Genomic DNA, 27,813 nt, shown 5'->3' with positions numbered 1-27,813 from the left:
TACCTCAGTATAATATATAACAACCAATCACAGAGCAGCTTTTATGTTACCTCAGCAGTATAATATATAACAACCAATCACAGCGCAGCTTTCATGTTACCTCAGCGGTATAATATATAACAACCAATCACAGCGCAGCTTTCATGTTACCTCAGTATAATATATAACAAGCAATCACAGCGCAGCTTTCATGTTACCTCAGCAGTATAATATATAACAACCAATCACAGCGCAGCTTTCATGTTACCTCAGCGGTATAATATATAACAACCAATCACAGCACAGCTTTCATGTTACCTCAGCGGCATAATATATAACAGCCAATCACAGCACAGCTTTCATGTAGCCTCAGTAGTATAATAAATAACAACCAATCACAGGACAGCTTTCATGTTACCTCAGCAGTATAATATATAACAATTAATCACAGTGCAGCTTTCATGTTACCTCAGTATAATATATAACAACCAATCACATTGCAGCTTCCATGTTACCTCAGTATAATATATAACAACCAATCACAGTGCAGCTTTCATGTTACCTCAGTATAATATATAACAACCAATCACAGCACAGCTTTCATGTTATCTTAGTATAATATATAACAACCAATCACAGTGCAGCTTTCGTGTTACCTCAGCAGTATAATATATAACAACCAATCACAGCGCAGCTTTCATGTTACCTCAGCGGTATAATATATAACAACCAATCACAGCGCAGCTTTCATGTTACCTCAGTATAATATATAACAACCAATCACAGTGCAGCTTTCATGTTACCTCAGTATAATATATAACAACCAATCACAGCACAGCTTTCATGTTACCTCAGTATAATATATAACAACCAATCACAGCGCAGCTTTCATGTTACCTCAGCGGTATAATATATAACAACCAATCACAGCACAGCTTTCATGTTACCTCAGCAGTATAATATATAACAACCAATCACAGCGCAGCTTTCATGTTACCTCAGAGGTATAATATATAACAACCAATCACAGCGCAGCTTTCATGTTACCTCAGCAGTATAATATATAACGGCCAATGACAGTGCAGCTTTTATTTTACCTCAGCAGCATAATATATAACAACCAATCACAGCGCAGCTTTCATGTTACCTCAGAGGTATAATATATAACAACCAATCACAGCGCAGCTTTCATGTTACCTCAGTATAATATATAACAACCAATCACAGTGCAGCTTTCATGTTACCTCAGTATAATATATAACAACCAATCACAGCACAGCTTTCATGTTACCTCAGCAGTATAATATATAACAACCAATCACAGCGCAGCTTTCATGTTACCTCAGCGGTATAATATATAACAACCAATCACAGCACAGCTTTCATGTTACCTCAACGGCATAATATATAACAGCGAATCACAGCACAGCTTTCATGTAGCCTCAGTAGTATAATAAATAACAACCAATCACAGGACAGCTTTCATGTTACCTCAGCAGTATAATATATAACAACCAATCACAGTGCAGCTTTCATGTTACCTCAGTGGTATAATATATAACAACCAATCACAGCGCAGCTTTCATGTTACCTCAGCGGTATAATATATAACAACTAGAGATGAGCGAGTATACTCGCTAAAGGCAATTGCTCGAGTGAGCATTGCCTTTAGCGAGTATCTCCCCACTCGAGACTGAAGGTTCGGGTGCGGGCAGGGAGCGGTGAGTAGCGGCAATCAGCACGAGGGATCGGGGGGGGGGGGGGGGGGGAGAGGGAGAGAGAGAGATCTCCCCTCCGTTCCGCCCCGCTCTCCCCCGCAGCTCCTTGCCCGCCGCCGGCACCCGAGCCTTCAGTCTCGAGCAGGGAAATACTTGCTAAAGGCAATGCTCGCTCATCTCTAATAACAACCAATCACAGCGCAGCTTTCATGTTAGCTCATCGGTATAATATATAACAACCAATCACAGCGCAGCTTTCATGTTAGCTCAGCGGTATAATATATAACAACCAATCACAGTACAGCTTTCATGTTGCCTCATTAGTATAATATATAACAACCAATCACAGTGCAGCTTTCACGTTACCTCAGCGGTATAATATATAACAACCAATCAGAGTACAGCAGCTTTCATGTTACCTCAGGGGCATAATATATAGCAATTAATCACAGCTCAGCTTTCATGTTACCTCAGCAGTATGATATATAACAACCAATCACAGCGCAGCTTTCATGTTACCTCAGCAGTATAATATATAACAACCAATCACAGCACAGCTTTCATGTTAACCCAGCGGTATAATATATAACAACCAATCACAGCACAGCTTTCATGTTACCTCAGCAGTATAAGAAATAACGACCAATCACAGCACAGCTTTCATGTTACCTCAGCGGTAGAATATCTAACAACCAATCACAGCGCAGCTTTCATGTTACCTCAGCGGTATAATATATAACAACCAATCACAGCACAGCTATCATGTTACCTCAGCAGTATAATATATAACAACCCATCACAGCGCAGTTTTCATGTTACCTCAGCAGTATAATATATAACAACCAATCACAGCGCAGCTTTCATGTTACCTCAGCATAATATATAACAACCAATCACAGCGCAGCTTTCATGTTACCTCAGCAGTATGATATATAACAACCAATCACAGCGCAGCTTTCATGTTACCTCAGCAGTATAATATATAACAACCAATCACAGCGCAGCTTTCATGTTACCTCAGTATAATATATAACAACCAATCACAGCGCAGCTTTCATGTTACCTCAGCAGTATAATATATAACAACCAATCACAGCGCAGCTTTCATGTTACCTCAGCAGTATAATATATAACAACCAATCACAGCGCAGCTTTCATGTTACCTCAGCAGTATAATATATAACAACCAATCACAGCGCAGCTTTCATGTTACCTCAGCAGTATAATATATAACAACCAATCACAGCGCAGCTTTCATGTTACCTCAGCAGTATAATATATAACAACAATCACAGTACAGCTTTCATGTTACCTCAGTATAATATATAACAACCAATCACAGCACAGCTTTCATGTTACCTCAGCAGTATAATATATAACAACCAATCACAGAGCAGCTTTCATGTTACCTCAGCAGTATAATATATAACAACCAATCACAGCGCAGCTTTCATGTTACCTCAGCAGTATAATATATAACAACTAGAGATGAGCGAGCACCAAAATGCTCGGGTGCTCGTTACTCGGGACGAAATTTTCGCAATGCTCGAGGGTTCGTTTCGAGTAACGAACCCCATTGAAGTCAATGGGCGACCCGAGCATTTTTGTATTTCGCCGATGCTCGCTAAGGTTTTCATGTGTGAAAATCTGGGCAATTCAAGAAAGTGATGGGAACGACACAGCAACGGACAGGGCAGGCGAGGGGCTACATGTTGGGCTGCATCTCAAGTTCCCAGGTCCCACTATTAAGCCACAATACCGGCAAGAGTGGGCCCCCCCCCAACAACTTTTACTTCTGAAAAGCCCTCATTAGCATGGCATACCTTAGCTAAGCACCACACTACCTCCAACAAAGCACAATCACTGCCTGCATGACACTCCGCTGCCACTTCTCCTGGGTTACATGCTGCCCAACCCCCCCTGCACGACCCTTTGTCCACAGCGCACACCAAATTGTCCCTGCGCAGCCTTCAGCTGCCCTCATGCCACGCCACACTCATGTCTATTTATAAGTGCGTCTGCCACAGGAAAAGCAGGCACACACTGCAGAGGGTTGGCACGGCTAGGCAGCAACCCTCTTTAAAAGGGGCGGGGCGATAGCCCACAATGCTGTACAGAAGCAATGAGAAATATAATCCTGTGCCACCGCCATCAGGAGCTGCACACGTGGGCATAGCAATGGGGAACCTATGTGCCACACACTATTCATTCTGTCAAGGTGTCTGCATGCCCCAGTCAGACCGGGCTTTTTAATTCATAGACACAGGCAGGTACAACTCCCTATTGTGAAGTCCCTGTGGACCGACAGCATGGGTGGCTCCCTGGAACCCACCGGCGGTACATAAAAATATCCCATTGCATTGCCCAACACAGCTGAGGTAGTAATGTCGTGCTTAATACAGGTGGGCTTCGGCCCACACTGCATGCCCCAGTCTGACTGGGGTTCTTTCGATGTGGAAACAGATGCATTTATAATTCCCTGTGGACCCACAGCAGGGGTGGGTGCCAGGAAGCCACCGGCGGTACATAGAAATATCCCATTGCATTGCCCAACACAGCGGATGTAACGTCAGCTGTAATGCAGGTGGGCTAAAAATTAATTTGATTACACTGTAGGCGAGGGCCACAAAAATTGCTGTATCAACAGTACTAATGTACATCCCAAAAATTGGCCATGGCCAACCAAGATGTCAGGTGAAACCCATTAATCGCTTTGGTTAATGTGGCTGAAGTGGTAACTAGGCCTGGAGGCAGCCCAGTTTAACGAAAAATTGGTTCAAGTTAAAGTTTCAACGCTTTTAAGAGCATTGAAACGTATAAAAATTGTTTAGAAAAATTATATGAGTGAGCCTTGTGGGCCTAAGAAAAATTGCCCGTTCAGCGTGATTACGTCAGGTTTCAGGAGGAGGAGGAATATTATACACAGATTGATGAAGCAGAAATGTCCCCGTTTTGGATGGTGAGAGAGAACGATGCTTCCATCCGCGGGTGCAGCCTACGTATTGCTTAGGTACCGCTGCTGTCCGCTGGTGCAGAAGAGAAGTCTGGGGAAATCCAGGCTTTGTTCATCTTGATGAGTGTAAGCCTGTCGGCACTGTCAGTTGACAGGTGGGTACGCTTATCCGTGATGATTCCCCCAGCCACACTAAACACACTCTCTGACAAGACGCTAGCCGCAGGACAAGCAAGCACCTCCAGGGCATACAGCACGAGTTCAGGCCACGTGTCCAGCTTCGACACCCAGTAGTTGTAGGTGGCAGAGGCGTCACGGAGGACGGTCGTGCGATCGGCTACGTACTCCCTCACCATCCTTTTACAGTGCTCCCGTCGACTCAGCCTTGACTGGGGAGCGGTGACACAGTCTTGCTGGGGAGCCATAAAGCTGGCAAAGGCCTTGGAGAATTTCCCCCTGCCTGCGCTGTACATGCTGCCTGATCTCTGCGCCTCCCCTGCTACCTGGCCCTCGGAACTGCGCCTTCTGCCACTAGCGCTGTCGGATGGGAAGTTTACCATCAGTTTGTCCACCAGCGCCCTGTGGTATAGCATCGTTCTCGAACCCCTTTCCTCTCCGGGAATGAGAGTGCAAAGGCTCTCCTTATACCGTGGATCGAGCAGTGTGTACACCCAGTAATCCGTAGTGGCCAGAATGCGTGTAACGCGAGGGTCACGAGAAAGGCATCCTAACATGAAGTCAGCCATGTGTGCCAGGGTACCTGTACGCAACACATGGCTGTCTTCACTAGGAAGATCACTTTCAGGATCCTCCTCCTCCTCCTCTTCCTCCTCCTCAGGCCATACACGCTGAAAGGATGACAGGCAAGCAGCATGGGTACCGTCAGCAGTGGGCCAAGCTGTCTCTTCCCCCTCCTCCTCATGCTCCTCCACCTCCTCCTCCTCCTGAACTCGCTGAGATATAGACAGGAGGGTGCTCTGACTATCCAGCGACATACTGTCTTCCCCCGACTCTGTTTCCGAGCGCAAAGCATCTGCCTTTATGCTTTGCAGGGAACTTCTCAAGATGCATAGCAGAGGAATGGTGACGCTAATGATTGCAGCATCGCCGCTCACCATCTGGGTAGACTCCTCAAATTTTCCAAGGACCTGGCAGATGGCTGCCAACCAGGCCCACTCTTCTGTAAATAATTGAGGAGGCTGACTCCCACTGCGCCGCGCAAGTTGGAGTTGGTATTTCACTATAGCTCTACGCTGCTCATAGAGTCTGGCCAACATGTGGAGCGTAGAGTTCCACTGTGTGGGCACGTCGCACAGCAGTCGGTGCACTGGCAGATTAAACCGATGTTGCAGGGTCCGCAGGGTGGCAGCGTGCGTGTGTGATTTGCGGAAATGTGCGCAGATCCGGCGCACCTTTCCGAGCAGGTATGACAAGTGGGGGTAGCTTTTCAGAAAGCGCTGAACCACCAAATTAAAGACATGGGCCAGGCATGGCACGTGCGTGAGGCTGCCGAGCTGCAGAGCCGCCACCAGCTTACGGCCGTTGTCACACACGACCATGCCCGGTTGGAGGCTCAGCGGCGCAAGCCAGCGGTCGGTCTGCTCTGTCAGACCCTGCAGCAGTTCGTGGGCCGTGTGCCTCTTCTCTCCTAAGCTGAGTAGTTTCAGCACGGCCTGCTTACGCTTGCCCACCGCTGTGCTGCCACGCCGCATGACACCGACTGCTGGCGACGTGCTGCTGCTGACACATCTTGATTGCGAGACAGAGGTTGCGTAGGAGGAGGAGGAGGGTGGTTTAGTGGAGGAAGCATACACCCCCGCAGATACCACCACCGAGCTGGGGCACGCAATTCTGGGGGTGGGTAGGACGTGAGCGGTCCCAGGCTCTGACTCTGTCTCAGCCTCCACTAAATTCACCCAATGTGCCGTCAGGGAGATATAGTGGCCCTGCCCGCCTGTGCTTGTCCACGTGTCTGTTGTTAAGTGGACCTTGGCAGTAACCGCGTTGGTGAGGGCGCGTACAATGTTGCGGGAGACGTGGTCGTGCAGGGCTGGGACGGCACATCGGGAAAAGTAGTGGCGACTGGGAACCGAGTAGCGAGGGGCCGCCGCCGCCATCATGCTTTTGAAAGCCTCCGTTTCCACAAGCCTATACGGCAGCATCTCTAGGCTGATCAATTTGGCAATGTGCACGTTTAACGCTTGAGCGTGCGGGTGCGTGGCTTCGTACTTGCGCTTGCGCTCAAACAGTGGCGCTAGCGACGTCTGGACGCTACGCTGAGAGACATTGCTGGATGGGGCCGAGGACAGCGGAGGTGAGGGTGTGGGTGCAGGCCAGGAGACGGTAGTGCCTGTGTCCTCAGAGGGGGGTTGGATCTCAGTGGCAGGTTGGGGCACAGGGGGAGAGGCAGTGGTGCAAACCGGAGGCGGTGAACGGGCATCGTCCCACCTTGTGGGGTGCTTGGCCATCATATGCCTGCGCATGCTGTTGGTGGTGCCTCCCCAGCTGATCTTGGCGCGACAAAGGTTGCACACCACTGTTCGTCGGTCGTCAGGCGTCTCTGTGAAAAACTGCCACACCGTAGAGCACCTTGACCTGTGCAGGGTGGCATGGCGCGAGGGGGCGCTTTGGGAAACAGTTGGTGGATTATTCGGTCTGGCCCTGCCTCTACCCCTGGCCACCGCACTGGTTCGGCCTGTGCCCACACCCTGACTTGGGCCTCCGCGTCCTCGGCCGCGTCCACGTCCTATAGGCCTACCCCTACCCCTCAGCATGCTGTATTACCAGTGATTTGATTTCCCAGGCAGGAAATAAATTGGCGCAAGCCTGCTGTTAAACGTAGCTGGCTGCGTATGATTTGTTTACTATCTCCACCCACCACACACGTACACAGAACGCTGAGGACTGACAGAGGCAGGGCACATAGAATGTTTCCCTTTTTTAAAAAAGAAAAGGCCCACTGACTATATTCAATCAGATAAGATATGTGTTGCACAGAAATGCAGTTATATGAAGTGCAGCACAGCGGTTACTTTTCCCAGGCAGCAAATAAATTGGCGCAAGCCTGCAGGACAAATTGAATGTTTCCCTTTTTGGGAAGCGGAGGGCCCACTGACTATATTCAATCAGATAAGATATGTCTTCTGGCCCTGCCTACACAATTCTCTCCCTGTAGTATTACTGCAGGGCGCAATGCTCTGCAGACAGCCGATTTTGAAAAGAAAAAAAAAATGCAACACTGCTAACAGCAGCCTGCACAGTACTGCACACGGATAGATGTGGCCCTAAGAAGGACCGTTGGGGTTCTTGAAGCCTACACTCACTCCTAACACTCTCCCTGCCTAACCACCACTTCTGTCCCTGTACTATTAATGCAAGGCGCAATGCTCTGCAGACTGCCGATTTTGAAAAAAAAAAAATTTGTGCAACACTGCTAACAGCACCCTCCACAGTACTGCACACGGATAGATGTGGCCCTGAGAAGGACCGTTGGGGTTCTTGAAGCCTACACTAACTCCTAACACTCTCCCTACAGCATCTCCAACACGATACCACTGTCCCTCAGCTAACTCACAAGACATCTGAGGCGAGCCGCGGGAGGGGCTGACTTTTATACTCGGGTGACATCTGATCGCCCCAGCCACTCACAGCAGGGGGGTGGTATAGGGCTTGAACGTCACAGGGGGAAGTTGTAATGCCTTCCCTGTCTTTCAATTGGCCAGAAAAGCGCGCTAACGTCTCAGAGAGGAAACTGAAAGTAACCGGAACACCGCGTGGTACTCGTTACGAGTAACGAGCATCCCGAACACCCTAATATTCACACGAATATCAAGCTCGGACGAGTACGTTCGCTCATCTCTAATAACAACCAATCGCAGCGCAGCTTTCATGTTACCTCAGTGGTATAATATATAACACCCAATCACAGCGCAGCTTTCATGTTACCTCAGTATAATATATCACAACCAATCACAGCGCAGCTTTCATGTTACCTCAGCAGTATAATATATCACAACCAATCACAGCGCAGCTTTCATGTTACCTTAGCAGTATAATATATAACAACCAATCACAGCGCAGCTTTTTTATGTTACCTCAGCAGTATAATATATAACAACCAATCACAGCGCAGCTTTCATGTTACCTCAGCGGTATAATATATAACAACCAATCACAGTGCAGCTTTCATGTTACATCAGCAGTATAATATATAACAACCAATCACAGAGCAGCTTTCATGTTACCTCAGCACTATAATATATAACAACCAATCACAGCGCAGCTTTTATGTTACCTCAGCAGTATAATATATAACAACCAATCACAGCGCAGCTTTCATGTTACCTCAGTATAATATATCACAACCAATCACAGCACAGCTTTCATGTTACCTCAGTATAATATATAACACCCAATCACAGCGCAGCTTTCATGTTACCTCAGCTGTATAATATATAACAACCAATCACAGCACAGCTTTCATGTTACCTCAGCAGTATAAGAAATAACGACCAATCACAGCGCAGCTTTCATGTTACCTCAGCGGTAGAATATATAACAACCAATCACAGCGCAGCTTTCATGTTACCTCAGCGGTATAATATATAACAACCAATCACAGCACAGCTATCATGTTACCTCAGCAGTATAATATATAACAACCAATCACAGCGCAGCTTTCATGTTACCTCAGCAGTATAATATATAACAACCAATCACAGCGCAGTTTTCATGTTACCTCAGCAGTATAATATATAACAACCAATCACAGCGCAGTTTTCATGTTACCTGTTACCTCAGAGGTATAATATATAACAATTAATCACAGCGCAGCTTTCATGTTACCTCAGTATAATATATAACAACCAATCACAGCGCAGCTTTCATGTTACCTCAGCAGTATGATATATAACAACCAATCACAGCGCAGCTTTCATGTTACCTCAGCAGTATAATATATAACAACCAATCACAGCGCAGCTTTCATGTTACCTCAGTATAATATATAACAACCAATCACAGCGCAGCTTTCATGTTACCTCAGCAGTATAATATATAACAACCAATCACAGCACAGCTTTCATGTTACCTCAGCAGTATAATATATAACAGCCAATCACAGCACAGCTTTCATGTTACCTCAGTATAATATATAACAACCAATCACAGCACAGCTTTCATGTTACCTCAGCAGTATAATATATAACAACCAATCACAGAGCAGCTTTCATGTTACCTCAGCAGTATAATATATAAACAACCAATCACAGCGCAACTTTCATGTTACCTCAGCAGTATAATATATAAACAACCAATCACATCGCAGCTTTCATGTTACCTCAGCGGTATAATATATATATAACAACCAATCACATCGCAGCTTTCATGTTTCCTCAGCAGTATAATATATAAACAACCAATCACAGCGCAACTTTCATGTTACCTCAGCAGTATAATATATAAACAACCAATCACATCGCAGCTTTCATGTTACCTCAGCGGTATAATATATATAACAACCAATCACAGCGCAACTTTCATGTTTCCTCAGCAGTATAATATATAACAACCAATCACAGTGCAGCTTGCTGGGGGGGTAAAAGATGACTGGAGAAGGCAATGGCAAACCATCCCGCAAAAAAACAGTCCGTCTAGAAGACGTCACCCGACGAGTCAATCATGGCTCAGTGCATGCAAGGGGACTTTATCTTTACCTATTATTATTAATTGGGCATTAGAAGGGGCATTATTATTAATTGAGGGACTATATCATTATTTGGAAGCCAAGAATGTTATTTCATTTAGGCCATTTACTTGGAGGCCATAACAAGAATGTAACAGCAGAGGGCGACATTACAAGTAAGTAACACTGGGAGGTGCAATAAGAAATGTAACACTAGGGGTGTCATAACAATTCTGTAGCATCAGGGCAGATGATGACAGCTATGTAACACCAGGGGGCGTCATAATAAGTATATAACACTATATTTGGTGATAAGAAGTGTAAGACACCAGAGCAGTCCTCAACAAGAATGTAACGAGGGAATGACATAACAAGTACAATATACCAGGGGGCGCCATAACCAGTATAATATACCAGGGGGCGCCATAACAAGTATAATATACCAGGGGCCGCCATAACCTGTATAATATACCAGGGGGCGCCATAACAAGTATAAAAAAACAACATCTCCGCACTTCAGCAAGTTTCTTTCAGTGATACCAGTTGGAAACTTCTTATGTTTTGGACAATCAACAGAAACATTTACATTCCATCCAGATCTGATGTTCAGAACCATCAGCAACAAAACCTTCTTAAAGTGACCCTGATCTATTAGCTGAGACACGTATGAAGACGGCGCTGACAACCGCTATCTGTCCAGAAGTTCATGAGTATAAGTTACTGGAGAAGCGCTTGGGTTTTGGCTCTCTCTATTCCAGATTCCTCCACTGGGTGTCGCTGCTCTCTAGATGGAAGCCTCACAGCCCTGGCATCACTACAATATATGCAAGCAATGGCAAGCAAATATTTCCCACTAAGTATGCATACATTTTCCATCAGCGCGGATTGCTGACCGCTGACATGTAGCTTAATGCACAGCCATGTGATCTGCAGCTAATATCACAAACACCAACGGTAATTAATGCAGCTGTGTGACAGCCTACTACATGGCAACTTCATAATATGGGGTCTTCTGCCCCCCAAGTGGTAGCCCAGAAGTATCACATGACTGCAATGCTGTGACCGTGGTACCATGTAAGCCGCACTGCTTTGGCTTGTGGTTTGTGCCCTGCAGCTGATTTCACAATAATGTAGCCATAAAGGGCTGCTCTGTAATTATCTTTTATGACTTGTCAGTTACACATCTAAGCTCCTGGAACAACATACTGGTATGTCTTCTGCAGAGCTTGTGCCATCTAGAACATGGGTGTCTTATGTGGCAGAGGGGTCTTTGGGCTCTCTTGGGCACCTGGGCAGGAGCGTGACTTCTAGCTCTGAACCCCTATAGCTGCTCCCCCAGAGGTGGACATCTATAGTCGGTCACTCTACGCTTGCATGAATGGCTAAGCGATGGTAGATATTAGATTTTGGAGGAATCTATAGATACTATGGAGTCTGTAGGGCTGCTGTATTGTTCCTGTTGGGTGGGAGATGTTGGCTTGAACTGCTCTGATATAGCATGCCTGTTATGGAGAGTATGGGGCTCATAGCTGGCACCTGTACGCAGTGATATAATGTGGATTTACATTAAAGGGGTATTACAGGATTATACTATCTTCACAACAGGCCATCAATAGCAGATCGGCGGGTCCGATATCTAGAGCCCCTGCCAACCGTTTGCCAGAGGTTCTGTGTTAGCGCCAAAGCTGCTGTGCAAGAGCCGCTGTCTGCCAGAACTGAGGCGGTTCATTACACTGTGCAGAGTGAGTAGGACTGAACTTGCAGCATCATTCCAAGCCATTACACAATATACCGAGCTCTGCTAATTTCAAAGCACAGAGGCTTCCGTGCACAGCTAGGTGTAAGACCCCTGCGGATCTGCTACTGATGACCTATCCTCAAAATAATCATGTGAAGCCCCTTTAATCTATAAGCAGCACCAGGTTTCCATTTCCCCCACTGGCATAAGTGGAGAGGAGCTATACATATAGGTTCTCTATTGAAGCCCAGTCGGTACATTGGGTGTCCCAGCTGCCAGACCCGACTAATGGGACTTCCATAGTGAATCATTAAACAATTCTATCTACAAGCATAGTTGATGGTTCATTCCACATTAAACATTTTCACATCTGACTTATCACAGTGTCCATGAATGGACCGTATATGTTGGACTAAATCCTTCTCCACTTACTTGAGCGGGCAGCCAGGCTGTTTACCGTCACCATGAGCCCTTTATCAAAGGAAGAAAACAAATTAATATAGAATACACAGTAATATATGTATAAGTATTGCAGAAGTACACAAGATGGCATTTAGGGGGCGTGACTGTGTGCTGATCAGTAGGGACAGCTGTGTGACTGTGATTGGAGGAGATAAAACCATCAGACACATTGACTTTACCTGCTGAAGGGTTCCTTTACAATGGCGCTTGGAGTTCCGGCCTGCGGCGTCACTGTTGCAACGCAGCTGAAAATTCACGGCAGCATCTCCCGTTTCAGCACCCGATCAGACAGCCCGGGGGGTGAAAGTATAGGCGTCAGTCCGGAATACCGTTGGGCAGGGAGAGAGAATTAAGCTCTGCTTAACTCCTTCCCTCCGCCCCTGGCCTTTGCTGACAGAGCCGCTGCTAAACTCCCTCCCACCTCCCTTTGCCGGAAGCTCTCATAGGCTCCTATAGGAGTCTATGGAATCGGTCGAAAAGATAGGTCTAGACCTATCTTTTCCAGACAGCGTAAAAACGGCCAGCCTGGAATGCGCACTATATGCACTTTTTGCACCATATATACACACTGGAAAAATGTCCATCTGAAGTGATGCATTGGAATGTATCAGATGGGCGCGATTTATCACGGCAAAATTGCCACTATAAAACGCTCGTGTGAATACAGCTGAAAGCTGGGGCAGAGCTGCTGCTGAAAAGCCAGAGCCGGGCCAAACTGGGGAGAGAGCTGGGGCTATGCCCTGAGAGGGAAGCTGAAAGACAGCTGAAAGCCTGACATCTGTGGTAGACCAGGCTGTGGTACGGCCACAAGTGATGGGGAAGGACACCCCCAGATTGACACCGTTGGGTACATGTATGGACATAATTGTGACGTGTGGTAATGAGTGAGGAAACTACTGCTGAGTTAGCACCTCGATGGGCAAGTGTTTGTTACTTTTATGGCAATAAGTGTATGTGCTGCCAGTGGCTGCTGTGTCTCCACTGGGTTTCCTTAAAGAAAAATAAAGTTATATAAACTCTTATATGGACTGAGGGATTGCTGTGTCTTCGCGACCTTAGACATTGCCAATATATATATAGAAGTTATGTGGGACGTTATGTGCCAGTGATTTTACACAGGAGTGAGAATCACTGGTATTGCTGGAATGGAGGGGGTGCTGGTTGGGGAGCGTTCTCCCTCTCCTCCACACTCGCCTCCATTCACAGTAAAACAGACCATCACTCAAAATTGAATGGCTCATTGTTCCGTTTTCTGCATGCTTATACACGGGCCGATTATCGCTCAGATTCCCGCGGGAGCATAGCAATTTAAACGATTCTGCACCATGAGCGTCCCGTGTAAAAGGGCCATTAGGAACTTCCATGCAAGCTGAATATATAAGCATTTAACAGCTAAAAACACAGCTAACTCTGCTGATTTCCACTCTCATTACCCGCAGGTAAACATCATGCATGTGGATGTTGAAGTAGAATTTTCAGCTTTTTTATCTGCTGAACGCGGAAATATTCTGCCTCTCTATAAATCCAAACTTCAACAACTTTCTGAAAGACTTAAATCCTCATCATTTTCAGGATCTCTGTATGCGTGAGCCGCTCCTCCTCTCAGTTTAGAAGTGGATACAATTGTATCCTGTGTATACAATGCTCTGTAGCACAGTAGTAGCAGCTGCATGAATCTCTTGCTTGCTACAATGTATCAGTCTGGAGTCCAGGCTGTATTAGGGTTCTTTCACATGTGCGCTGCGATTTTTGGCCGAAAATCGCATGAATGAGAGAAAACTGCGATCAAGTCGCGGCTAAATCACCAGTCTTCTCACCCATTGAGACAGCCAGGCTGAATATATGCTGCAGCCCCGGAATTCTGTTGGCATTAGCACTGCTAAAGTCTCTTCTTCTCCCTCCTACTTCCTTTGCTGACTGATCGTGGCAACAGAAGCTCCCATAGAAGCCTATTGGAGCTGCCGGCAAAGGGAGGAGGAGGGACTTTAGCAACGTGAGCCGCCGCTAAACTCCCTCCCCTTTTCTGATGGCTCTCAAAGACCCCCATGGGAGTCTATGGGAACCGGCTACATATTCCAGCAAAAGCTAGGGCAATTCCTATCTTTTCCAGCCATGTGGACAGCTGGAATGCACACTGTTTGCGCTACCTTTTCTGCCCAATTTTACGTGACGGAAAATCGCTCATCTGAACGGATGCCTTGGAATGATTAAACAGAGACAGCTGTAATGTTTTCTCAGCGTTGTATGCAAGGTAACCCTCTCTTTTTTTCAGCTCACATAGAAGCCCATGGGAGCCTCCAGTGTATCTCATCAAAAGATAGGGCAAGACCAATCTTTTCAAGTGCCGTATAAAATTGGTTGCCATTTTCGGTTGCCAAAGTAGTACTTTTTACGTGCGTAAAAATTGCTCATCTGGATGAATACATTGGAAACCAATGCTGCAGATGGTCAGGATTTTTCATGTAGCTTAGTTGCGTATATACGGACATGTGGATAAGGCCTTAATCATGAGGATCACTTACCTGCCAGCAGTAACAGAGAAGTCCATCGTGCCATGGTCCTGTTTATTCTGGGACTAGAGTATCAGTCCCAATGTCAGAGAATAGAATTCTGCAATACAAGAATGATGATTTCAGTTTAAAAATCTGCAGCAAATCTGCAACATGTGAACACACGCCAATAGTCATGGAGGGGCTGTAGAACATGGAATAGGGTCACTTTTTGTAGTAAAATTGGGCACAAAATACCAAACTAAGACATAATCATCTGTCAGATGTTCCCCATATCCATCACAGCCTCTCTGGTCCCCGGCACATCACTACTGCAGAACCTTCCTAGTTCCAGAGCATCTGCAACAGACCTGTGGGGCATCTGACTTGTGATTCTGTCTGATTTTGGTCTTTTGTGACCTCCGCAATAGTTTTTCTGAGTGTCAGAAAATCCCTTTAATTTTCAGAGAGGAAGAAAGATGGGAGAGAGATGAGACTCGGCGCCGGGTCCCTGGTAATACCTCCTTGTATGTTGAATTATGGTAAGAGGGGGAGCATGCTGCGCTGGGCTGGGGCCCCTCTTGGCCCCAACAAGAGATGACTTTGAGACCCTCTCTTCATCTACACATAACGGGCTCATCCCCTATAATTACATTGTAATCTTTGTTTTTATCATTGGACACATAAGTTAGTTGTGAATCATTCCCTAATATACCCTCAGCCGCCCTCACCCAGGCGGGTTTACAGTATAAACGCTGTGCTGCGCCTCCATTGATTTCAGTGGGGCTTCTTAGATGAGCGTTTTAGCGTGGAGTTTCTAACACTGCGTTAACGGAACGGAGTCTGTTCTGTTGTAGTGCATTGCTGCGCTTTTTGACGCACCACATTACCCACTGCAATGATCGGGTGCGTTAAAAAAAACTGTCAAACTTGTTTGGAAGGGCTCCGGCACACTCATGTTTTTCTTGCAGTTTGTTTTCATGTGATATCGCTGCAGGTTTTTTTTTTACGCAATTGTCAATGGGACTTTCTAATGTTAAAAACGCATCACACAAAAATTGCAAAGCACAAACTTGGGATGCATTTTTAACATTAGAAAATCCCAGTGACAATTGTGTAAAAAAAAATGCAGCGATATCGCAGCGTTAAAAAACGCAAGTGGGTGTGAGCCCTAAATGTCATTCGAAAATGCTGCAAAATGCCACATTAAAAAACATGGCATTTTTACAAATGTCTGTGTGAGACCGGCCTTACAGGAGCGATTGCTTCATCATCACCACCAAATGGGGTTGTCTTCTGCTAACACCTTCTGAGAAGGAAGGATGGACGCCAGAAGGAAGGAGGGACAGGGAAAACAAGGAAAGGAAGAGAGAGAAAGGGAAGGGAGGAAGGGGGGAAGGAAGAAAAAGGGGAGAAAGGGAAGGCAATAAATTGAAAAGTTTCAAAATACAGGGAGGCAAAAATAAGAAATTCTTTTGTTTTTTAAAAACAGTCTGGGACTTTAATATTGATGACGTTTCCTGTCAGTCGCTGTCGTGATCCCTGCCGATCAGCTGATATCGGGCCACTTGGCATCACAGACAGAGCCAGAAGCAGACAATGCAATATGAACCCGGGCCGCTGCAATCTTGGCAGATCGATCTGCTTCCTGTTCTCTCTGCAATGAAGGTAGGCCATTGAACTGATGATCAGTGAGGATCTCCAGCGGTGGACCCCCACCAAGGATAGGGCATCAGCAGCTGAGTCTGCTCTAAATTGATTTGTGGCCAAAAAGGAGCAGCTAAGAGCAGAATGCTGGCACCAGTGATGAATGATGGAAAGCCGGGTACTTCAGCGCCAGTCATTCCCGAGCCGCCTGCTCATCACCTACCTAGTTTATATAAGGGATTTTTAATCACTTCCTGGCAATTTATGTAGAAATGAAATGAACGCGGCTGTTGGCAGCGCTGATAAATTGCTCCCTATAAATTACATTGTTTGCCGATTATGGAAATACGAAGGCTCGCGTCCAAAAATGCTGATTATAAATATGTAGATTATATTGTGAGGCTCGTAAAACCGGTCCTAATTGATCAATCAAGAGTTATTTATGTTGTTTAAGCTCAGCAGTGACTGAGGACAAGAACAATGCGGGCTGGAACATTATGGAATATATAACGATGTGCAAACATGGAATCTAATTGGATCAATTCAACGGGCGCATACAATCCGCAGTATCCCCCCCTCTCCAGAGCATTGGACAACTCCACACCGTACGGGAAATACAAGAATTCGGACATTTAGGACCCACCAAATCCTAATCTAGTGATAAGCAAACTCTTCAAAAGTTCAGTCCGGCCGGTTCGCTAAATTCGAGCAAAGACTTTGGTTCGGTCCGAATTACTTTGAACTGAATCTTCACCAATTCCGCTTAGGCTGGTGTGTAACAGCGTCCACGCCCGTAATACTCTTAGCTGCACCCCAGCACCTAAGTATTTATTAGCTGTTTTTAAGGCAAAGTTAATGTCAAAGATACAGCAACATGTATGTCTATGGGGAAACGGATTGCACACGCTGCTAGTGAACGATGTCAGAGAGACTCATTTAACCTGTATATACAGGCAGATACACCGTTGGTGCGTTCAAATGAGAAACCGAATGATTAGTAAACAAGCTAATGATGATTCTTATGTCTTCATAAAATCCACGATGAATGAAAAGTGGACAATTTATTGTTTGTCGTTTGATCATTGGCTGCACTTACACTGAATGATAATTGTTCATTTTCACCTGTTTGAACGATTTTAAGAACGATAATCATTTGGTTGGAAGGGCCTTAAGGAACAGGCGGTTTAGAAGCACGCTGCACTTGTGGATTCTGTATGCTTTAAGGGCTTCCACAGATGAACGTATTTGCAAATATGCTCGCTGTAACGGAGTGTATTTGCGCATGAACATGCAATAATCAGGCTGATATGCGGGTCAGCGCATAGTAATGTCATTTCTGCGCTCGCTATGTCCGTCCACGCGTGATCCTCCCTTTCCCTGGAATAGAATGTCTCTTTAAAGCCTAATAAGGGCCGGCTGTCGTCTTGTCTCTGCGCTCCCCGCGACGTCACAGTCTTCCTCCTGAGTTCTTTAACCTGCCATAGATGCAGAGCGATAGGGCAGGTCTAGGATTTGCGTGCGAGAAACACATTCATGGGAACGAACCCATTGAAATCAATGGGTTCACTTCATGGTGTTTTGTGGGCGTGAGTTTCACATGCGCAAAAATATGCACAAACACATCTGGCTGTTTAAGTCCTAAATGTAGAAAAAGGTCCAAAACTCATCCTATTTGGTGGCAGATTCCTACAGACTCGATGCCAACTGAAAAAGCAATGGCTCTTTCTAAGTGGTCCAAAAATGATCCCTTTTTTGAGTGTTGTAACAGGATTGGCATCCTGGAAAGTGAAGAATAAATGGCTTTTTTTAACTAATGAAAAGCCGTAAAGAATCTAAAATATTACGTTTTTAACCCCCCCCCTCTCATTTGTCACATGAAAAATTTTTTTTGTAAAATTGCGTTTATAAAAGTCCAATTTATTAAAATATCGGATTACTAATTACTGCTGGTATATATATATGCAGTGACAGAGCCGTCGTTTTGTTTGCTCATCCTCTCCTAGAAAAAATGGACTAAAAACCTATAAAAAAATCTGTACATACTCCAAAATGGTATCAATACCAACTACAGATCAGCTTCCAAAACCTCGAACCCTCCCAGAACCATCAAAGGAAGCCGTTCTAGAAAGCTATTTGGATTAAAAGATGCTGACAGAAAGCACAACATGAAAACACAATATAAATTGGTCACCACCATAATTGGACGCACCGCCGACAGAATAAAGCTGGCATGTCATCTCTACTGCGCTATGAATGCCATAAAACAAGTGCGTTCAGTCAAGACAGACCACCCGGGCTTCGGCTTGGCATCGATCCAACCTTCGATCACATGATCTACGATCACATGGGATTCGACTGTTTCAGCTCACTCAGCACTATGGAGTCTGGGCAGTCAGTTGTCAATGAGACCTTACAAAATATCATCTCTCTTAATATATTGGCAGATATATAGGACATTCAGACAGCCGATTTACCCATCCGAGTGCTGCCTGTGTTGGACCAGAATCGGACATGTGATGTCTATTGCCTGCAGGTATCAGACAACACACGAACGTCCAATGCTAGAATCTTGGGTGCAACTCACACTCGACTTTAATGTGGCCTTTAAAGGTTCTTCCCATTTTGTCCAATCATGGCCAAGATGGCAATACTCCTCTATACAAAGTGGCCGGCTGGCTGGGAGTGGATTGTGCTCTGCCATTTCCATAACTCCCATTCACTTCCATGAGTGTGATAGAAACATCATGAACAGGCCACATAGTCGTCCCTGTGAGCCACCATGTACAGCCGGGCCCGGCCAAGGGTCTCAGATGGGGCAAGCACCAAACATTCAACATGCCACATCTTTAGTTTAACGTGCCGAGTGAACTATGCTATTGGTGTGGCCCATTGTCTTGTATTGACCGCCGGGCTGCAGATAGTGTAGGCATGCTAAGATAACAATATAATGCGCCACACCGGCCGGGTTAAACAGTAGTTGGTGCGAATCCCACCGGTGGAGCCTAAATCTATCTATGTGGAAATGCAATAAAAGAGATGAAAATATCCCTTTAAAGAGAGGGTATAGCCACAATATTCTAGCGTGGCTACTGGAGTGATAAAATGACATTCGTGTGAAGGAGGCCTCCTAGGGTCACCCCTGCAAGGATGAATGTTCCCCTTCTGTCTATGAAAGTGACCCTGCTGGATCATCAGAAGTGTGCTGAGACCCAGTGATGTTACCCCTGAATCGTGTCTGTTTTCACCCCATTGAGGTCTTATTCAAACGCGGTTTTTATCACAGCCTTTTAACGCCACGATAAAATGCCGGCCAAAAATTGCGACCATCTGAAGCATTGGATTCCGATGTATTCGTTCAGATGGGTGATTTAGTGGCACATAAAATCGGGCCATCCGGAAAAAATGGTACATACAGAGCCGATTCCAGCTGTCCGCTCTTACCCACGGTCGGAAAAGATAGGAATCGCCCTAGCTTTGGCCATGATTAGCCAATGGGAGCCGCCGGCAGGCAGGGGAGAAGGGAGTTTAGCACGACTGGCTCTGCTAAACTCTTGCCCTTCCCTTTGTCGGCAAGGGGATGAGAGGGGGAAGGAAGGGCTAAAGGGCTAGGAAATTAGCAGTGCTGAACACTCTCCCCCGGCCGACCGTATTCCGGGCTGCAGCATGTATATGCCGCAGCCTGGCCGTCTGAATGGGTGAGAAAATGGGAGATGCAGCCGCGACTTAGTCCTGGCTACCTCTCGTTCGTGGCTGCGATGCGGTTGGTCGAAAATCGTAGCGCACTTCTGGATAAAGGTTTGGGGTGGAAATCATCTTGCGTGATTCATCAATTAGGTTGAAGATGTTGAGAGAGACAGAGAGGCCAGGAGCAGGTAGTGTCCCACCACACGGGACGACTAGGAGGCGTGAGGCTACATGTCACATATCATCTCTACCCTTCCAATAATTAGATGCCCTTCTTGGAAAACCAGTAAAGCATCCGATGCTTTAATTACCGCTGAGCTGATCACCCAGGATTGTAAATGAGAACCCGCTGACAGGATGATGACCTGCACTCAATGCAAAATGGGATCACATTAGCATAAATCTAATTGTTCTGCATATGGAATTAATCAGGTCATATTTAGATCGGCACGTTGACTAAAAGCCCATTTACACGAGATGAGAATTGGCCCACTGTAACAAGCGCCGATCACTGGGCTCTGACTCACACAGTAGATGTTCAGCTCTGGGGACTAATGATCGTTAATGGGACCTTATATCTCCATAGGGCTACCACATGTCAGCCGTTCACGTGGGGATCTGTTAGCCGACAAGTGAGCCAATCGCATTAATGAGCAGTTATTGATGAACGAACGTTTGCTCATTTGTCAGCTGATCCTTTAGACATTGACACGCCATGATCTTTTTTGGAAGGAATACTTGTGCCCGATTGGCCGGTGTAAATGCACCCCTACCTGCCGTCTACCCAGAGGTTTCATGCTATTTTGACTATATCCCTAAATGGTGTGGATTTTGCCACGATTGATCCATCTGGACTGTGGATAACGGTTTCCTGCTCCTCTAATGGAACCTTTAGCCTGGGTTCACACACACCGGAATCTCGCGGTTTGGCCGCAGTGAAGATCCGCAAGGGTTTTGAAGCAGCCCGGCTGCTCACTCATCCGCTGCGGCCAGCACTCCCATAGAGGAGAGCATGGCCGCAGCAGAAGAAGAAAAAAAATTAACATGCTGCGGCCGTGCCACAGCGCCGGCTTCTGCTGGCTTTGCCGTGGTGGATTCGCCGTCCCGTGTGGACGAGACCCGGGATAAGCGGATGCAGGCCCCTAGTGCTGGGGATCATTTCCCCCGAGTGCCCTGTATGGGCTAGAGCAGCTGGCCGAACGTAGGGCCCTTTCACATGGTGTGATTGTTAAGCGCGGACGTTCCTCCCCAACAATCGGGCCATATAAAAGAGCCAACAGTGAGCCGACGAACGAGGGAGCGCTTGCTGATCAGCTGTATACCGTGCCAACAGTGTAAGCTGTACAGCCGGCTGTGGGATCGTATCAGTGGTTGTTCATTCCAATCCTGGCCCGTGTGATGGACAATTAACAGGGATTGATCTGGCGTTCCTTCACCCGGGCGTACTTGGGAGCAATATGCAGAGAATAGAACCCATTTCCTATTTTTGCACACACATTTCTCAAATAAGAAAACGTGCGCTCAATGTGCGCGCAAATACACAATACGCTGCGCTGGAGAAAAAACACATCTGGACCTCATTAAACTAAATAGCCCTTTTATATCACGTTCATCATTACAATGCGTGAGCAACCTCGTTTATAGAGCAAATACATTGCGCAGAAGCGTGCGCATTTACTCCCATACTCGTGTGTAGGAGACCCGACAAGAGAAAACGGATGTAACCACTAGAGCGTTACATAGTAGTCGTCACCTCTGATGGCCGGGACACCGCTATTACAAAAAATTATAAGGGGTAAAACAAAGAAGGTGATTGGCAGCCCAGTCCACAGCGGCAGTCCACAGCGCCAGTCCACAGCGCCAGTCCACAACACCAGTCCACAGCGCCAGTCCACAACACCAGTCCACAGCGCCAGTCCCTGCCCTCCACCCAAAAATCTACAAGTCATGTATCAAGGTGACATTTTTCTATTAAAATAGTTAAAATGTGAAAATCCATTGTCATTATTATGGCCATCCGGTATTGGGGCCCAGACAGACCAGCGTTTTTTTTTCACTTATGTTAGGCAAGCGATTCGCATCTATAAGAACCAATGCTTTCTAATGCACTCAGTCACACGATTTTTTTCTACACGCGCCCATAATGTGTGAAAAATTTGCTTGCCTGGCTGACCGATTATACTCCAGAGCAGCACTCACTATTCTGCTGGTGGAGTCACTGTATACATACATTACTTATCCTGTACTGATCCTGAGTTACATCTGTATTATACTCCAGAGCTGCACTCACTATTCTGCTGGTGTAGTCACTGTGTACATACATTACTTATCCTGTACTGCTCCTGAGTTACATCCTGTATCATACTCCAGAGCTGCACTCACTATTCTGCTGGTGGAGTCACTGTGTACATACATTACTTATCCTGTACTGCGCCTGAGTTACATCCTGTATTATACTCCAGAGCAGCATTCACTATTCTGCTGGTGGAGTCACTGTGTACATACAATACTTATCCTGTACTGATCCTGAGTTACAGCCTGTATTATACTCCAGAGCTGCACTCACTATTCTGCTGGTGGAGTCACTGTGTACATACATTACTTATCCTGTACTGCTCCTGAGTTACATCCTGTATTATACTGCAGAGCTGCACTCACTATTCTGCTGGTGGAGTCACTGTGTACATACATTACTTATCCTGTACTGATCCTGAGTTACAGCCTGTATTATACACCAGAGCAGCATTCACTATTCTGCAACTTCAGAAATGATCTGTCTACCTGCTCAGTGTCTGCACAGTTTGCTCTGGTGATCTGCAGTGAGTTATTGTTACATCGGCTTCTGTAGAGTCGATCCTTGAAGACAGGTGTGAAGTTTAGCTAACTGACTGAAGATGAGGAGACGCATCGGATGACCTAAACTCCACATAGCCGCATTTACTGCATTTATATAGTGGGTTGGTGATGGGGTGGCGGTCAGTGGCAGTACATCTTTCTGACATATGGGGGCACATTCCCTAGGGGTAGCTCATGATGCTGCTGTTAGGTCCCTGAGAAGGTGCATCTAATCCTAAATCTCTCTCCCTTGGGCTGTATGAACCCTTGTGGGACGGTAAGTAATGACTGTCCTGGTAGGAAGAGATCATATAGATCATACTGGGAGGATGAGAGTAGTAGTAGTCAGACTCTCTATAGATTGCTTCTGAGTGACTCACTGCGCTCTTATTGTGTTTTCTCATCACACCCTGCAGAATAGTAATGAGCGCAGCTCCGCAACAAAGTCGCTGCTGATCCTGTCAGTCACCCCACAACTAAACCACTAAATATCCCGCTATCTCCCCTTCCCCCGTTCCACATCCAGGGGGCTCCGCCGCAGAGCGTCGCTGCTGATGTATACCGCGCTCAGTCACGGAGTTCTCTTTAGGGCTTTTCAAGTTTTCTGTCAAAAGCCCCTTCGCATGTTGGCGCACGTTGTTATATTTGCACAGAAATTGAGACTTTGTAACATTTTTTAAAAAGGAGAATAAAGTGGGTGGAGTTATCTAGAAGGGGGCGGAGCCACCTCTGAACCGGACCGCGGCTTCAGATCACTGATATCATTAAGAATCATCTGCGCCCTTACAGGTTTGGCGCGTCTTCAACATATTTTGGATTTTGCCTGGCATATAAAGCGGCAGTCTGAGGGATCCGTCCCGCGGACGTGTTTGTGCGCGCGATCCGCAGAGAATACAACCCATTGATTTCAACAGGTTCGTTCACGGGCGCGTATTTTCAGCCACGTAAAAATGATAAAATCGTCTCTCTTTCTGCACATTTGCGCACCAGACCAAAAAAGTATAGGGGGGGGGACAAATGCGAATCAAAGCGCACGCAAATGTGCAAAACACTGCGCCATTCTGTGAGAAAAAGAGCAAATCTGGAACTCATTAGGCTGAATAGCCGTTTAAATCTGCGTGTGTAAAAACCGCCGCACGAGGAACGTGCCCTGCGCGAGCAAAACATACAGTAAAATGCGCAAATACATCGCGCTGAGGCTGTGCGCAAAAACGCATCTACCCATGTGAAGCCAGTCTTTTTTTGCGCTGTGAAAGTCGCACTATTGCGCGTTTCTGCGCTGCTTACTGTACTGTCTGTGCTGCCGGCGCCGCTCACATTGGCGCGGGACACACCCACGCTGCGAGTTATAAGACTGCGCAGCCTAATTAACCTCCGGTGTTTTCAATTTCCCCATGAAATTGCGCAGTTCTCTGTGCGGGGATCGGGTTTTTCTCTGCTGCGAGTTTTTTGCATTGCGAGACGCACAAACCGCTCGCGGACGTAGAACCCATTACAGATGGATCTATTCACGTGGGCGAAGCTGCAAGGAAGAACCGCGGGACGTCCTGTGTCTCTACGATATCGCAGATCACCCACTACTTGCTAGTTACAAGCCCCATGGCGGTGACACGTTCGCGCCGATCTCATGTGATTCGGTGTTGTTATTTTTCCTACTGAAACACGCAATTTTCATGTACGATTTTCTCGCCAAACGCATCGCACTCAGTGAAAAGCGCGGTTTAGGAGTGCGATATCACTGACTGATATCACATTCACCCGTGGAAATCCAGCCGAAGTGAACCTGCTGCCCCTTTGTGTTTCAGTTCTTCGTCATCCGCAAGATCTCTGCTTCCTGTCAGTGAATTGGAATCTTCTTGAGGCTGGATACATATACAGACGTGATATATGTCCGGACACATAACCTGCCCTGATACATTGTAACTATCAGTAGACATTCGTACCAATAGATGTAACCCAGAAAGAGGTCATTCACTGACAGCAAGCAGAAACATTGCAGATTGTGAAGTATTGAAACACAAAGCATATTTTAGAGGGCAGAAGAATCAGGCAGGAAGGCAGAGCGACAGCAAACCAAGGGGGAGAGATACAAGGGGGAGTCATTAAATAATGGCAGCCGTAAGTGCGGCATTAGTCGGGGGGCCGCGGGGGCCACTGACCTCCAGGGCTCCCATCCCGCCACTCTACCTAGATATAAGCAAACTGAAGACTCTGCGCCGCCGCTGCTTCTTACCCCCATGGCCGCCGAGTCAGCGCATCATGTCACTAAGGTCACTTACCTGCCCGTCTGTCCTCCGCTGGCTGCCACGGCTGACTGATGGACATCGCTGATGCTGATGACTCTTATAGGGAGGCTCAGTGCCTTCAGGAATGGGGATCGGCAGCATATTCTCCATCACTGATGAGGAGGATGATGGAGGTGACTGCAGGAATGTCAGCTATGATGTCTGACTCATGACAGCCGCGGCCTGATGTGGAGGATGGCAGCCGTCGCCTCACACTGCACCGTGCCTCTAATTAGTAAGTCGGGTGACAACTCTGACCGCCATTACCGCTCCAGCGGGGCGCGTCACCCGCTACACCTGAAACAGAGGACATAAGTGAGGACAGCCGACATCTTGGTGGCCCCAGTGCTGGTGGGGAATATGTGCAATATACCCGGGGGCCACAGAGAGAAAGGCCGGAGCCACACCCTAATGTGAGCCCTGGAGAGGAACATCTGGCTGTGTTGCCCATAGCAACCAATCACAGTGCAGCTTTCATGCTACCTCAGCAGTTCAGTATATAAGCTGCGCTGTGATTGGTTGCTATTTCTTATACTGCTGAGGTAAAATGTAAGCTGCGCTGTGATTGGTTGTTATTTCTTATTCTCCTGAGGTAAAATGAAAGCTGCACTGTGATTGGTTGGTGTTTCCTATACTGCTGAGGTAAAATGTAAGCTGTGCTGTGATTGGTTGCTATTTCTTATACTGCTGAGGTAAAATGAAAGCTGCGATGTGATTGGTTGCTGTTTATTATACTCCTGAGGTAAAATGTAAGCTGCGCTGTGATTGGTTGCTATTTCTTATTCTCCTGAGGTAAAATGAAAGCTGCGCTGTGATTGGTTGTTATTTCTTATACTGCTGAGGTAAAATGTAAGCTGCGCTGTGATTGGTTGGTATTAATAATACTGCTGAGGTAAAATGTAAGCGGCGCTGTGATTGGTTGGTGTTTCCTATATTGCTGAGGTAAAATGTAAGCAGCGCTGTGATTGGTTGCTATATCTTATACTGCTGAGGTAACATGACCTGGTACAACGAAGTCGTCCGCTATGGCCCTCCCCCCTGACTTAACTATAATAACCACTGACAACTTCAGCTTTTTTGGATTAAATTTTCGGGCCACAGCAGCCAATTTATTATAAAATAACAAGTAAAACATAAATTCACTTTTTAAACCCTTTTTTACTCTACACTATTTAGAGAGATCCTTGGAGCCCCAAAAGAAAAACTATCTGGGAACAAATAGGTGTAACTGTCTCCCGTCTCCTAAGGCCCGACTCGAGAGACCCTATTTTTCCACAACCATGCCTCCCGTCTCTAAATACCTGACTCGGGAGACTCGGCACTTCACCTCGGGTCGCCTACCTCCCGACCCCGGGCTATCTAGCCACATTAGCCAACTTTGCAGGGAACCCCCCTGTCAAAACAAGAGGCGACAGACCCCCTACAACTTAAACTGAACCAATGGGGGGGGGGGGGGAAAGGGGGGAAGTACTATCCTGCCCCTGCTTCCCCTCCCCCCACCACCCCTTTCCGTTGACTCCAAGGACCCCTCTCTACCCGCCACAGCCAGCACGGCTTGACACCTCAAGCCTGCGCCGCCCTCCACAAAACTAAGGCGCGCTCTATACCTTCCTGCACCGCTTCCAACCATAAATCAAGGCCAATATCATTCAGGTGGACACCATCTTCCCTCCAGTAATTTCCCGTGCAGGCCTCTAGATCACATATGTCAAACACAAGGCCTCGTTTCATGTGGGCCGCGGCCTGCTGACGCTGCTCACCACTAAGCGATTACCAGCTGGGGTGCTGCAGCTCCCCGCTGGCATATTAACATTTTCCACAACACTTCTGCCCTATTCAGCAATTCCAGCAACCTGATTGGTTGTTTGGTGAATCAGCCAACCCAAGCAACCAATCAGGTTGCTGGAACTGCTGAATAGGGCAGAAGTGATGTGGAAAATGTTAAAATGCGAGCGGAGGGGAAGCAGCGCAGACAGCAAGGAGGAGGTAAGTATGTGGTTTAGGGGGGCTAATGGTGGCTGCTGGGGGGGAGTTAATGGTGGCTGCTGGGAGGGAGTTAATGTGGTGGTGGCTGCTGAGAGGGGGGGGTTAATGATGGCTGCTGAGAGGCCGGGTTCATGGTGGCTGCTGAGAGGGGGGGGGGGGGGTTAATGGTGGCTGCTGAGAGGGGGGGTTAATGGTGGCTGCTGAGAGGGGGGGGGTTAATGGTGGCTGCTGAGAGAGGGGGGGGTTAATGGTGGCTGCTGAGAGAGGGGGGGGTTAATGGTGGCTGCTGAGAGAGGGGGGGGGTTAATGGTGGCTGCTGAGAGAGGGGGGGGGGGTTAATGGTGGCTGCTGAGA

The 27,813-nt window shown here is 46.8% G+C and overlaps 1 protein-coding gene and 1 long non-coding RNA gene across 2 annotated transcripts in view; one reads left to right on the top strand and one right to left on the bottom strand.

Moving 5' to 3' along the window:
• The window catches only part of LOC136621986 (mucin-19-like), a 143,372-nt gene extending 117,845 nt beyond the window's left edge, over window positions 1–25,527 (bottom strand). The window contains exons 1-3 of the mRNA XM_066597910.1: window positions 25,468–25,527; window positions 15,056–15,143; window positions 12,504–12,542 (exon numbers count right to left, since the gene is read on the bottom strand). Coding sequence (XP_066454007.1) covers window positions 12,504–12,542; window positions 15,056–15,089 — 73 coding nt within the window. The 5' untranslated portion in view covers window positions 15,090–15,143; window positions 25,468–25,527. The remainder of the gene's footprint in view (window positions 1–12,503; window positions 12,543–15,055; window positions 15,144–25,467) is intronic.
• Window positions 15,512–27,813, top strand: part of LOC136621988 (uncharacterized) — a 398,847-nt gene continuing 386,545 nt past the window's right edge. Inside the window, exon 1 of the long non-coding RNA XR_010791285.1 lies at window positions 15,512–15,564. This is a non-coding gene — a long non-coding RNA (uncharacterized lncRNA). The remainder of the gene's footprint in view (window positions 15,565–27,813) is intronic.

Source organism: Eleutherodactylus coqui, chromosome 3, assembly GCF_035609145.1.
Source record: "Eleutherodactylus coqui strain aEleCoq1 chromosome 3, aEleCoq1.hap1, whole genome shotgun sequence".
In the NCBI taxonomy this organism is placed as follows: Eukaryota; Metazoa; Chordata; class Amphibia; order Anura; family Eleutherodactylidae; genus Eleutherodactylus; species Eleutherodactylus coqui.
This window is presented reverse-complemented; position numbering and strand designations above follow the sequence as displayed.